Source organism: Populus alba, chromosome 1 (assembly GCF_005239225.2).
Source record: "Populus alba chromosome 1, ASM523922v2, whole genome shotgun sequence".
Lineage (NCBI taxonomy): Eukaryota > Viridiplantae > Streptophyta > Magnoliopsida > Malpighiales > Salicaceae > Populus > Populus alba.
Window position 1 is genome coordinate 15,443,304 of NC_133284.1, and position 14,343 is coordinate 15,457,646.

General features: G+C 31.0%; 1 protein-coding gene across 1 annotated transcript; it reads left to right on the plus strand.

Moving 5' to 3' along the window:
• The first annotated feature begins 1,600 nt into the window (after positions 1-1,600).
• Positions 1,601-6,214, plus strand: LOC118034926 (25.3 kDa vesicle transport protein SEC22-1). Its single transcript, XM_035040371.2, has 6 exons — positions 1,601-1,808; positions 2,325-2,547; positions 3,262-3,422; positions 3,538-3,684; positions 4,640-4,716; positions 5,781-6,214. The coding sequence occupies exons 2-6, from the start codon at positions 2,360-2,362 to the stop codon at positions 5,862-5,864; spliced, it is 657 nt and encodes a 218-aa protein (XP_034896262.1). The 5' UTR covers positions 1,601-1,808; positions 2,325-2,359; the 3' UTR covers positions 5,865-6,214.
• Positions 6,215-14,343: the final 8,129 nt, after the last annotated feature.

Below are 14,343 nucleotides of genomic sequence, written 5' to 3' on the forward strand. Positions count from 1 at the left end.
GCTTTATCTCGTCACCGACATCAATTTACGGTTGATAAATCGATGATTCATGATGTGTTAGTAGTAATTTAAAAGGGATGTCAGCTATAATATCTTAATGTAATGTTATTGTATGGATAATTACTTGATTTAGAGAGTATAATTAATAAAAAGTAATTGTACATAGTTGGTTTATTTAGAGAGAATGTAATTATGGTATAAAGTGATTGTACGTATAATTATAATTATAGTAATATTTTTCTATTAAACAAGAAGGGATCCTTCATGAAGACATTCATATTATTTTGATATGTACCCATCAGACATTCTAGAAAAAAAATTATGTTTAGTCCACTTATTTTCTTTTTTTCTTACTTTATAATCTTTTCAGTTTTAGCAATTTTAATTTTGATTCAAAAAGTTTAATTTCTTAATATTTCAATTTCTAAGTTTGAGAGAGAAGAAAGGAAGTCACTTGAAAACTACAGAGAAGAGAGAAAGTTGGCGAATAATCACTTTTTAGTAATGAAACTTGTTGTTCTTAATGTTAACGGGTTCAATTTGACGATGAGAGTTCAATGGAATTTTTTTTACTACCTGAAAAATTGGATCGGATTCCATTTAGATTTTTTGATTTAGTTGCTTTTCATCTATTTTGGTGATTTTGGGGTTAGTAAGTGGTTTGTGGATGTTTTATTGTGTTTTTAGATAAAAATAAATTTTTTACTTTTATTTTTTTTAATTATACTATTAAATTAATCGTGCTTATTAAACCAAATTAAATCAATATTAAAAGTCATAGATTTTGCATCCTTCTTCAAAAACACTAGTCTACTCAATATTCTTTTTTCATATTGAAAAAAAAATGAATTCCCTTTTTTATTTTATTGCAACCTTCTATGCCTTAATTAATTACTAATTTATTAGAATTTATATAGAAAATAAAAAAAAAATAACAACAGGACCAAAGTGTAAAACAATGAGAAATCTCATGGTTTTAGTCTCAAAAAATCCACTGGAAAAAATTATTTTTAGTCCACCTACTTTCTTTTTTATTACTTTACATTCTCTTTAGTTTTAGCAATTTTAATTTTGATCAAAAAGTTTAATTTCTTAATATTTTAGTTTTTAAGTTTAAGAGAAAAAAATGAAGTCACTTGAAAACTACAAAGAAAAAAAAAGTTGACGAATTATCATTTTTAAGTAATGAAACTTGTCGTTTTTTATGATTTTTTAGATAAAAATAATTTTTTAAATTTTTTACTTTTATTTTTTAATTGTACTATTAAATTAACCTTGCTTATTAAACTAAATCAAATCAATGTTTAAAGTCATAGATTTTGCATGCTTCTTCAAAAACACTAGTCTCCTCAATATTCTTTTTTCATATTGAAAAAAATAATCCATCAAATAACGCTTCCCATACCACCAATCTAGTATTATTTCTATTTCATAACAAACTTGTTAAATCTAAAATATCCATACATTTGATGGCTTAGTTTAAGACCAGGGAAAGGAGGTGTACACGAAAGTCGGCGCTATGATACACTTTCATGGACCCTTGTTACTTAAGCCCAGTACCAGAGACTGGGTCGAGCCTAGAAAGACCAGATCCTCGTATTTACTTCGTGTTGTGTACCCTCTTCGAAATTACTCTTGCCAGACAGATAGAAATTGCAGCTTACCTTAATAATATAACAACTGCCCTCTCTTCGATCTGTCTTTGGTTTTTGTTATTTATTTATTATTGTACATATATTTTCACCATCATAGTCTCTTGTTCCTCGGATCCTTTAATCCAAAACCAAAAATCCAGATGCTATAATCAGGTAATTCTTTCTTTCTTTCTTTCTTCCATGTTCATTTGATACTTGAATTATGATTTGATGGGTTTCAGTTTGGGTTTATAAACGTGTGATTGCATTGTTTCATGGGGTCGTAATTGGGTTTTTTTTTTCGGTTCGTGAAGATAGATCACAGGGATCTTGTTTATTTTATGTTGAGTTATAAAAGGTTGGAGGTTTTGTTTCTGTTGTGAGTTTTTTTTTTTCCCCTTCTAATGATGGTTTTTCACTTGTTTTTTTTTCATATATTTATAAATAGAAGGCAATTACAGAAACTGCATCACGGGTTTTTTTTTTTTTTTTTTAACATACTTTAATGGATACGATTCAATTCTTAGATTTCAGATAATTTACATCCTGATGCTTCGATGTTAAGTTTAGCTTAAGGAATGTTTCTTCTTCTTTTTTTAATTAAATATTGGTCTTAAAGACAGAATCTTGATCAAATTTGCTTGTTTGGCCCCTAATGGATCTGGGTTTTCTATTTTTAACATAATGCAGTTATTTTGTATATCTGCGGGAGTGAAGAAGTAAAGATGGTGAAGCTGACAATGATCGCGCGTGTTACTGATGGACTTCCGCTAGCAGAGGGACTGGATGATGGTCGTGATGTGAAAGATGCTGAAATGTACAAACAGCAGGTCAAGGCACTTTTCAAGAACCTTGCATCTGGCCACAATGACGCATCGAGGATGTCCGTTGAAACTGGTCCTTATGTTTTCCAGTATCCTGCAATTTATTTTTATTTGTTCATTTCATAACCTTTGGAAGTTTGTTCTTGATAGCCTGACATTTTTGTATATTGCTCCTAAACATTTTTATTAGACTTGCTAAGCATGCGTAAACTTGTCTTTAACTTTCCTATTTTTAGTTTATCTTCCCCCAACTCGTTAAGGATTCTACACCTACTGCAGAATCATGCAATCTCTTATTAGTTATGCCCAGAAGTCCAATATGTTACTGGTTTTTTGTTAACAGTTTAATGACACTGCAGAGAACTCATAAAAAAATGACGAATTTCTTACCGATCATATATATATGCATAAGTGTATTGTTCTGGTTGTGAAAGCAGCTGTACCTGCATATCTGTATTTGTTTTTCCACACGCTGATGGTTTTTCATTGAACTTTATGTGGTCATTCGGCCCATCTGTTTTATTAGAGTGCAAGTTAGCTTTTAATATGTGCGGTTAAATACTTGTAAGCTTGTTTGTGAATCTTTTTTTATGTTTCCCTAATGACCTAATTTATGCTCATGTTATGCTACTTGATACTATCAATTCACATGGTCCGTTCCTTTTTCTGAATTTTGAACTGTGGGATTTATGGGTTTTTTTTTTATTTATTTATTTTGTATCTTGTAAAACTTATTCCATGATTTCTGCTTTCTTATTATTTTTAAAGTCAACCAGACTAGATGTTTTCCTTCACCTGAGTAGTTATATCATTGAAGGACGTGTTTGTTACCTTACTATGTGTGACCGCTCTTATCCTAAGAAACTTGCCTTTCAATACCTGGAAGACCTTAAGAATGAATTTGAACGTGTCAATGGGGCTCAAATTGAAACTGCTGCTAGACCATATGCCTTCATTAAATTTGGTAAGTTTTTATTCCTATTGAAATAAAATTGTTCTTACAGATATTTAAATTCCTTTACACTCTCTTTGGCACTTCGACTTGGATTGATTTTGTTTTTCATGTTTCTGTTCTTAAGATACTTTCATACAGAAAACAAAGAAGTTGTATCAGGACACCCGCACCCAGCGGAACGTTGCAAAGTTGAATGATGAGCTGTATGAAGTCCACCAAATAATGACTCGCAATGTGCAGGAAGTTTTGGGTGTTGGTGAAAAGCTGGACCGTAAGATGTCTGATTGATCGATTTTATGATTATGGTGCAAGTAAAACACGATCCATGTCTATACTTGAAATGAATATATTAGTGTTTATGAGTTTTTATATATGTTTAGATGCGGTATTAATTAGATTAGGTGATGATTATATAAGCATTCTCAACTGGGATATACTAACAAGCTATGTGGATGTTATATATGCTCTAGAGATGTCAGCTGGCATCTGTATTATATGCTATAGATATGTATATATTTTCCCTGTTCAATAAGTTAGTCCTTCAATTATTATGATGCTGACAAAAGTAATAGGAACTTATTGATGTAGGGCGGAATGCATCACCTATTTTCCTTGGTCACATATCTCCACTTAGAAATTGTACTCAAACCATAATTTTTGGGGCTTGCCATTATTCTGCAAGGATAGAACACCAAATATATGAACTCTTGCAGGGAATCATATTTATCATATTTATCCCTTTTGAGAGCTTTTTTCTTCATCAATGAGTGTGTGTTTTGGTATTGTGGTACAGGGTGTTTTTTATAAGTGCTTTTCAATTGAAAATGCATTAAAATGATGTTTTTTCAGATTTTTTTACATTAGCACATCAAAACCATTAAAATACACCTAAAAACATCAATTTGATCCTTTTCAGGTGAAAAGCAGTTTAAAAAATAGGTTTTAATGCAAAAAAAAAAAAAAAAAAAAAAAAAACGCACTAAATCCATAAATTATTAAGCTTAACCAAATTGTGTTTTTTCTATATTTGATTTTGGCCAGATAACACTTGTTCCTTGTATTTACATGTGAGTGACATACTACACACATCAATTGCTTTTTGCCTCATCATTTGTGTTTTAATCATTCCTTTCTTTCACTTGGATAAAAGATGCTACATTCTTACCTTTCATCCCCCTCTCAATATATTCACAAAATTCTCTCTTGCATCTTTGGTGACAATGCAGAGGTCAGTCAAATGTCAAGTCGGTTAACATCAGAATCTCGCATTTATGCTGAAAAGGCAAGAGATTTGAATCGACAGGTTAGTTTCATTTGCTAAGCAGTTAACATACAGTGTTAATCCAACTGACACTTAAGCAACTTGATCTCAATTTGTATGCTTTTATCCGATGTGCTCTTTTACCAGCTGGCTTTGTTTTTGGAGGCCATTTGGTTATATATTGTGGAGGTTTTTTATGACTAAATTTAATCTGTACCACTTGAGTTGCAAATTCTTACCTATCAAAATAAAGAAATAAAAGGTTGCTTGAGTACTATTGAAATCATAAATTATTATTTGCCAAAAGGTTGCACACTCATTCTTGGAACACCAAAGTAATGTGTATGAAAGGGTTTTCATGAAAAAGGTTGTCATGTATTCTAGGGCCTTTGTCCTTCTTGACAGTTCTTTGAAGAAGTCTTTGGGGCACAAGTGGCCTTTATCTGTTTTTCAAATGGCAGTGAACTTTATCCTAGTGTTGGTGTCATAAAGTCTTGTGGAAAGCATCTGGAACTGAGATCCATGTGGCATATTATGGTTAAACAGAGAATCATTCTCATGTCCTTTAAAAGGAAACAACTGGTTTTAGAATATCTATGAAACATTCAAGTGTTTTATATTTATTTTGTTCATAAGACTGATCCCGTGATTTTATTCTTTTATTTATTTTTGTTATTGACAATGGTAAACCATGGGATTGCGACCAAAAAGATTTTAGAAGAATAGGTTGATGTGGTTTATGTTCTTAAAATCAATTTGGTGCTCCACTATTTCTGCGAGATTTGCACGTTAGACTCTACGCACTGTGCTTTACCTTTGATAGTAGTTAGTTTCCTTCTTTCAGATAGAGTATATTTTTCTGGTTAATTCTTTCAGATAGAATTGGGTTTCAGGATTGTTTCCTGAAGGGCTTTAACTTTAGATCTTGTTGGAATTCTAAAATTTTCTCCATGCTTGTTTTAATATAATTTTCTTTATTATACATGTTTTGTGATAAATGTTGGCATTGGTTACTGCTTAGTTCGTGACAAATGCTGAAACATAACTGCATGTAGTACATACACTTGAAATTTACTTACGATCTGCTTTACACGATTTGAGTGCAGGCCTTAATTCGAAAATGGGCCCCTGTTGCTATTGTGCTAGGAGTTGTCTTCCTCCTCTTTTGGGTTAAAACAAAGCTCTGGTGATCCAATGGCCTTTTCTGAGAAATGTTGCATATTTTTCCTGGGTTTCTCTGCGTTGCAGTCAGTTGCCTGTGTTCGTGGTATAATTTCAAACTTCAGAGACTTCATATTGGGGACTGGACACGCACATGAAGGCTTAATGTTTCAAAGTGGACTCTAGTTTTTGCTCATGGCACGCTAGTTAAAAGGACTCTAGTTCTTTATGTACACATCTGAACAAAATATGGAAATGTGAAAGAGAAACCCTTTATCGTACAATTAGGCAAGGATAAAATATATTGGATTAAATTTGAGGATTTTCCGAATTCTTGACACTTTATAGAGGCCTTATAAATATCCATAATTCAGCAGCATCCAATATGTGCTCTAGATTACATTGATATGCTGCCTGCAATTCTTATTTTACCTTAATGATTTGTTCCACACCCCTCTTGTTGTTTAGCTACCAGTCACCACTACTTTTTTTATAAGCATTATAATCATATAGTTTGCTGGAAGTTTTCAAGTGCCATTATGCTATGATCCGCCTCAGTCCACATGGTGAAGTTTGCCAATATTTGGACAACGTATTTTCTCGGATAAGGACAACCCTTTATGATTTTATGGTTTGTTGATGATTGAGTTTACAAGTAGCCTTGAAATTGCCGTGTACTGCAGCCCATGAATGGTAAAAATACTCGACATGGATTTGCTTCCCTTTTTCTGCTGATACCAGGAATCATGCGAGGACCGAGATTATTATATATTTGAATCTTTTGAGAAGTATGCTCCGGATTGCTTCCAATAACCAGCCATATACAAACAATTTACCATAATAACAAGAGATTTATTATATATTTGGTGTTCAAGATTTTTTTATTATTATTATTATTTAAGTGTCCTTACCTTTATTTTTGTTGTTTAAATGTGTAATTTTTTTTTTTTAATGATTGTTCTTATTAGATTTCATCAAATACATGTTGATGTGCATGATAACTTGACGTGTTAATATATTGATGTGGTTGGAGAGTGTATTGGAAACCATTTTATCTGCTCAGCCTCAGCAGATGCTGCTGCAAGTCTCCTATATTTAACTTGATTGCATCTAAAAGAATATCATTTATTGCTTCAAACTGAGGGATATGTTTATTAAAGATTTAAATTGATGAAAACTGGTTTGGTACTTTAATATTCATACATTTCAATATATAAGTTCTTGCGGATTATATTTATTACTTTTCACTATTCATAAATTCTTCTGATTTTCTTATAAATGAATATATTTGAAATGTTTTTTGAATTAATATGTTTGATATTTAGAGTCTAAATAATTATATATAAAGTTTAATCAAATTAGTTATATCACTAGGTGACTGATCGTGCTTCACTACAAGTCGAATCAAATCTTTTTAAAATATAAAATAAATTGTGCAACCGTTGTTATTATCTTTTCTATTTGCAAGAAGAAATTTGATTGTGAAGTCAAAATTTGATGTATATAAATTATTGTTTTTTTCAAAAATCAATGGGACGACATCTTTGATCGACTGGGTCGACCCAAGCTAACCCATCATGCTCACGACTCAAGTTGTGGACCCGACTAAGCTTAATAACATCATTTTTCTAAAACAACTGTTATTTAATTATATGATAGAAAAAAAAAAAAAAAAAAAAAACCCTATTAGGAAAGTAACCAAATAAAATTAAAAAACAATAATCATAATAGGATGTAAAATAAAAGGTTTGCTAAATATTATAAAAAGATTGATATATTCTTTATTTAAAAAACATGTCATTTAATAAAATTTTATTCTTAGTGAATTTAAGAGTTTAATAAACTAATATATTTTTAATTAATTAATTTTAAGAAAAAATAATTTAAAATTTAAATTTAAATAAAAACAAAAACAAAAAATAAAAATAGGCCATGTACGTGAGCCTAGGTAGCCCAACATGCCTAGTCCTTTAAAAAGAATCCAAACGCATATGCCTTCCTAGCCATGTCCATGTACCTAGCCTGATAAGCTTACTTTGAAAAAAAAACTTATTTTCTTTTAGTGGAAAATTCTCATTATATAGAAAGAATACAAATTGTATAAGTTGATTTTTAGCCTTTAGATATGCAAAACTACCATATACAAAATTGTCTATTGTTAACCTAAGGAAAGGTTTATAACAAAGAAATTAGTTGTCAAACATGTACAAGGTATAAAATCTAATGGCTTCAATCAACTAATGGCTATCAATTTGAGAAAAACTTTTCTTTGTCATCCCCCTCAAACTAATGCTATTAAATTTGCTAACGAGGAAATGATGGTGCTAACGTGTCATGTATTTGGTGAAGATATTTGCAATTTGTTAAGTAGTGGAGATGTGTAGATGAGTAATAACTTTGAGGTAACATACCTCTTGAATAGAGTGATAGTCAACCTTTATGTGCTTCATACACTCGTAATAGATAGGGTTAATAGCAATTTGGATGGCATGAATGTTTTCATCATGTAGCAGAGTAAGGTGAATGTGGAAGAAATCAAGCTCTATAAGGAGACCATGCAATTAGATGATCTCGAACAGGCAGCATACATGGCATGACACTCGGCCTTAATGGATGACTTTAAGATGCAATCCTACTTCTTGCATGTCTAAGAGATAAAAGCATTGCCAAGAAACAAACATCATCCGATAACGGATTTCCTAGTGTCTAGGCAACCCCTCTATCAGCATCATAGTAGGCTTGTAACTGGATTAAAAAACTAGTAAAGAAGAATAAGGCATGACTAGGTGTGCCAAAAATTTATCAAATGATACGGCAAACAGCAGTAAGGTGGAGATGTCAGGGGGCTTGCATGAACTTGTTAATAATTTGAACAACATAAGAGATGTTGGGTCGAATGATGGTTAGGTAGATAAAACTACCAGCAAACTTCCAATAGAGAGTGGGATCCTCAAGAAGCTCCCCTTCATCACATTAATTTCCATAGGAATTGTATGTGGGTTGTGTTAATTACACTAAATCCTAAATATACTTGTTCTAATTTAAGAAGATACCTTAAAGCCAATGTTAAATCTCTAACCCTAAAAAATAAGTTGTCCAAGGTCTTTCATGTGGAAAGTAGATTCAATAATTTTTTAATTATAGAGATGGTCACCATTATAGAACCAAAGATAATAATATCGTCTATATAAATATAAAGGACAACTATCTCATAGGTGTTTTTTTTTTTTTTAGAAACAAAAAGGAGTCATTGACTCTGAATGAATAAAAAGCTAAGAATGTTAGTTTAAAATTTTTCAAATCATGCTCTCGATGTATGTTTCAAACCATACAGAGAACAATTTAGTTTACAAACATTAGTAGGTGATTAACTGGACATACCAAAAGGAAGTTTCATTTAAACTTTCTTCTTATGGCCACCATGTAGGAATGCATTCTTAACATCCAATTAATGTAAAGGCCAGGTTTAGGAGGTGGCAAGGGTTATAATTATACACACGGTGGTGATCTTAGCTACTAGTGCAAATATATTATCATAGTCTAGGCCATACTCTTGTTGTCAATAACCATTAATTGAGCCTTGTAACAATCTATAAATCCATAAAGAAAAATCTTAATAGAAAACACTCACTCACTCCTAATAGGTTTCACAAATGGGGACATAAAACAATATCTTAGAAATGGTTTTCTTCAAATGCTAAAAGTTATATTTCAATAGCTTTTCACCAACACTCATGCATCATTGCATGTTTATAACTTGAGGGAATAATTATAGAAGACAAAGTGATTATAAAAGATTAAGGAGTATCGAAACAAAACCTAAATGAGTACTGTGTCTAAGATCAGCAAGTGAAGTTGTTGGAACAAGATCAATAGTTGGGGGATTAGTTGGAGGGGATTCAAAAAGTTCCAGAATCTAAGTGAATGGGCAGCAAAGTCATTGTTGGTACACTAAAAGAGGCTTAGGAGTTACTAGATTTGCAAGATGATTAGTAAACATGGATAAAAACTAAAAAAAAAAAAAGGGAAATAGGAGCATGGTAAGTGGAAAAGGAATATTGGTTTTCTGGAAAGATTACATTTCTCAAAACTTGAATACAACATAGATATGGATCATAGCAAAGAAAACCTTTATATTGTATAAAATATCCTAGAAAAGCACATTTAATACACCGAGTAATGAGTTTTGTGTGTTTGTGTGTGGAAAGGTGATCATAATACACAATGAAAAGTACAAAGGTTAGAATAATTCAAAATATGACCAAATAATTGAGCGAAATGATATTCATGGTGCAATAAGAGAGAAGACAATTTATTTATAAGATTGACAATAGCATAGAGGACTTTATACCAAAATCAAAAGGGCACAAATAATTATAATAAAAGGGTGCAAACAACATCGAAAAGGTGATGGTTTTTTCTTTTAACCACCATATTTTACTAAGATACTAAAAGACAAGACAATTGAGATATTATGTCATATGTTTGTAAAATTTTCTAAAACATGTGAGATATCTACTCACCTTGATTGTCAATGTAAGACCCATGTTTTAGTCATCAGACCCAAACTGAAGAACCCAACTTAACCTATGTACTCGAGAATTGATTTGCCCTAATTATATTTTTCTCTCACTTATTATGGCTTTTCTTCTAAATATACCAAATAATCAATTATATCTTAACTTTAACTTTTGGTGAGCATTTGAAACGCAGGCCAACTTGCATTTTAAAAAAATTCAAAAAACAAATTTTGAGAAAAATTAATTTTTTTTGTATATTTTGGATCGTTTTGATGCGTTGATCTCAAAAATATTTTTTAAAAAATAAAAAATCATCATTTTGATGCATTTGACATGAAAAACACTTTAAAAAAGCAATCAAAATCACTCACAAATAGGTTATTTAGAAGGGTTGAAAAAAAAAGTATCATGACTCCTTTTTATTGTTTTAAATTGGGGATTTAATAGTTACTAGACTAAAAAAATGTTTTAGGATTTTTATAATGTTTAGTATATTGATTTGATTTGATATATGGATGATTTAAGAGGTATAATTGATGTTTATGATGTTAAATTAGGATTAAAACGAACTAATTGAGGACTAGAATTTTGGGTTTTAAGGATCTGTATAATTTTTAAAAGACTGGAATATTGGGATTCTAGATTCTCGATGAACCGATCGACTAATTAGTCTAAACAGGCTGACTAGTTGGCTTGATGATGATGGCCAATTGGTTGGGCCTAATGGTGTTGGTTGACTAATTGGTCTATTTTTGGTTGATCAAGAAATGGCAGTTGATCAGTTCTTTTAGGTTCGATCGATTTGGGATAAGTTTAGGATCAATCTAATGGATCTATTTTGGTTTTATAATTGTATTTTGGTTTCTAATGTTAGAGTTGAGATCTTTTTGCTATCTGTTTTAAGTAATTTTTTTAGTGTTTTTCATGTCTGTTATAAGTTATGTTAATGTACCTATTAGAGATCCTCAATAGTTTTTTGTTCTGCATATATTGTCTTTTGCTCTGTTTTCCATATGAGTGGGACGACTTTTAATATGCATGTAATATAAATATGAATATATTGATTAGATGATAAGTACAACTGATTATTTCTTAAATAATTATATATGTTATTTTCTTTTCTAAGTACTTATCTATTCTTGAAATTGCGTTCATATTATGTTAAATTAAATTCTGTTCGATATGATAGTCATTTGATTTTATAAATATACAAATATTTGTTATGTTTTGATATCAGGATACTTGATAGAAACTCCATATTAACGGAAAGTAATTAGTCTATATACATATACCTAAGCTGGTGAGAGAGGTCTCGGCCTATGATAACTGATCCACTCATAATTATCGGGCACAAACCTCGTCTATTATCAGAACCTTAGGGTTTTGTTTATTATCTGTTATCTAACTTGTATTCCACTATCATATGTTATTATGTTTAATATGTGTGTGTGTGTGTGTGTGTGTGTGTGTTTTAATTTTTATACTTCTACTGACTCTATGATGTATATTAAATGTTATTTCATTATCGAGTTAGTTGAACTCACCTCTCTTCATTAATATTATTTTTCAAGTTCTTAATTTCTATTAGCAGGTTAACTTGTTGAGAGTATATGTTTCTTTATTTGTTGGTATGTCTTACTTGCTTTTGCAAGGCTTTCATTTTAGTTTTATTTGAATGTCATAGAGTGTTCCATTATTACAGTGTCTTAGTTAAAAATTGGATTTTGATATTGTAATAGGTGTAATGAATTATTATTTGTTTTTATTGATTTTAAAGAACATTTGAAAGTTTACGAGATGTTGCGTATTTTATAAAATTTGTTTATGATAAGTATGTTTAAAGCTTAAAGTAGGTGAGGTGTCCTCATGTCACTCTGCTCCTACGTTCCTAGTTAGAATTATCATGTTAGTAGAATGGTTTTGAATATGTGCATGGAAAATCTTAAAAACAAAAAATACTTATCTTTTAGAGCTCAAAAACAAATTCACGTGAATCCATTATAGTTGTCGATGAAAGTGACAAAATACTTTTGAAGCTTGAGGAATAACTAGTGTCATGCCCCATACATAACTGTGTATTATATCAAATGGTTGGACTACTTTTGGCGTGTGGATAGGAAATGGTAAAATTTTACTTTTGAACCCTGCAAAAATTGTATTCAAATTGAAAAACGCCTAAAGATGATGACTTTGTATTTCCAAGTAAACTAGAATTTAACAAATCATGAATTACATTATAGTTTGGATGTCGAGATGTTTATGCCATGTTCGGAAATCAATATGAACAAAGTTATAAGTGACATAAGGTGATGAGAATAATGAAGACAAAGATAAATGGAGAAGAAAAATATCTCTCATTTTAGTCCTCCTTATGATCATCTTCCCTAATTATTGATCCTGCATAACACAACCACATTTAGATAATTCCACTTTACAATCACTTTCAACTAACTGGCAGACAAAAACAAGAATGGTTGCAAGGCTAGTAGAGAAAAAAACATCAATTAAAGAAAAAGAAACATCACAGCTATTGTGATAAGTAAAGAATTGTCATCGATGGTATAAATCTTAAGATTTCCAAAATATTTGTCCATATTAGTAAGAGACTTAACATTATTTGTCATATGATTAAAAGCTGCAAAATCAAAATACCAAGGAGGAGATGTAGAAAAGTATTTGCGTGAGAGTTCTAAACTAGATAATGCAGAAATGATCATTTTTTGGATCATTTCAACAATCATATATTTAACAAAGCTAGTGGCATTTTATGTTATAGGTGTTGTATTCACATATCAACTATCACTAGAAGAGCCAATTAGGGTTGTATATGTCATTTTCATATTTCTTTAGGGGTCGAGTAGGACATTCCTTGATAATGTGACCATCTTTTTTTTATAGTAGTTGCATAGTTTTTTAGAACAGTTTGAAGGAAAATGACCAAATCCTTTGCAACGAAAGCACTGGAAAATACTTGTGTCCCTACTTCTTGGCTTGTCTTGTGTTGCGTAAGCCATGAGAACAAGAGAAAAGATTGAGCTACGTTGCTCCATAGTGATTTAAATATGGACACACTGCTCTTCACAAAACGACTCATTAAGACATGTATTCATGGAAGGGACAAGCTCTCAGTTTATAAGCTTGGAATGGGTGCCTTTAAATCCAGTTCTTAGTTTCATAAAAAAAAACTAGTTTTTTAGTAATTTTATAGACAGATTGAACAAAACTAAGGTCTTTAAAAGGTAAGGTAGCATACACAACATTAGTATATTCATCCCAATTATTCATGAAGCTAGATTAAAAAAGAAAAAAGATTTCCCTATTAAAGTGTCACCAATTCAAGTCAGGTGGAACTGTCAAACAGTGTTTTGTTGACTGTATAACTTTTTCAGGTAAGTCCACATCTCAGCGGCAGTTTTGAAGGGTTGAAGGTTTAAGACAAGTTTGGGCTTTATAAATCTAATAACCTATACCATGACTTGGCATCCTTAACTTTTTGTTTAGCGTACAGGTCTTAGTCTATCTTTGTTAGGAGAAGGGTTGTTGCCATTAACATGGCCCCATAAACCGTTGCTTTTAATTATATATACAAAAAAAAAAAATAAGCTAAGTAGAACTCCCAGACTAAGTGGTTTTTACTATTGAACTAAATCAAAAAAAAAAAAAAACATCAAACATGTATGGTGACATGATGTCGAAGGAACTCATAAAGAATAATTAAGGACAAAGAATTGAACTATGCTTGAGAGCAAAAGATACATGAATATTTAAAATTATGGCTCTGATTCCATGATAAACTTATAAAGCTTTGAGGAAAAAACCTACTTTTTCTTGTTGGAGAATCTCCATTGTATAGAAAGAGTACAAGATGAGCTAATTTTAGCCTTTAGATCTATAAAGTTACCATATACAAAATTATGTATCGCTAGCCTATATTTAATATATCATAATTACATGAAAGATTCACTGCAAAAAAATTATCAAAGTTGTA

Bases quoted from the DNA above. Each gene is read 5' to 3' on its own strand.
- LOC118034926 (XM_035040371.2), top strand. From the start codon at position 2,360: ATGGTGAAGCTGACAATGATCGCGCGTGTTACTGATGGACTTCCGCTA. The intron at 2,548-3,261 runs GTATCCTGCAAT...TCACCTGAGTAG, and splicing joins ACTGGTCCTTATGTTTTCCA to TTATATCATTGAAGGACGTG. The intron at 4,717-5,780 runs GTTAGTTTCATT...ATTTGAGTGCAG, and splicing joins CAAGAGATTTGAATCGACAG to GCCTTAATTCGAAAATGGGC.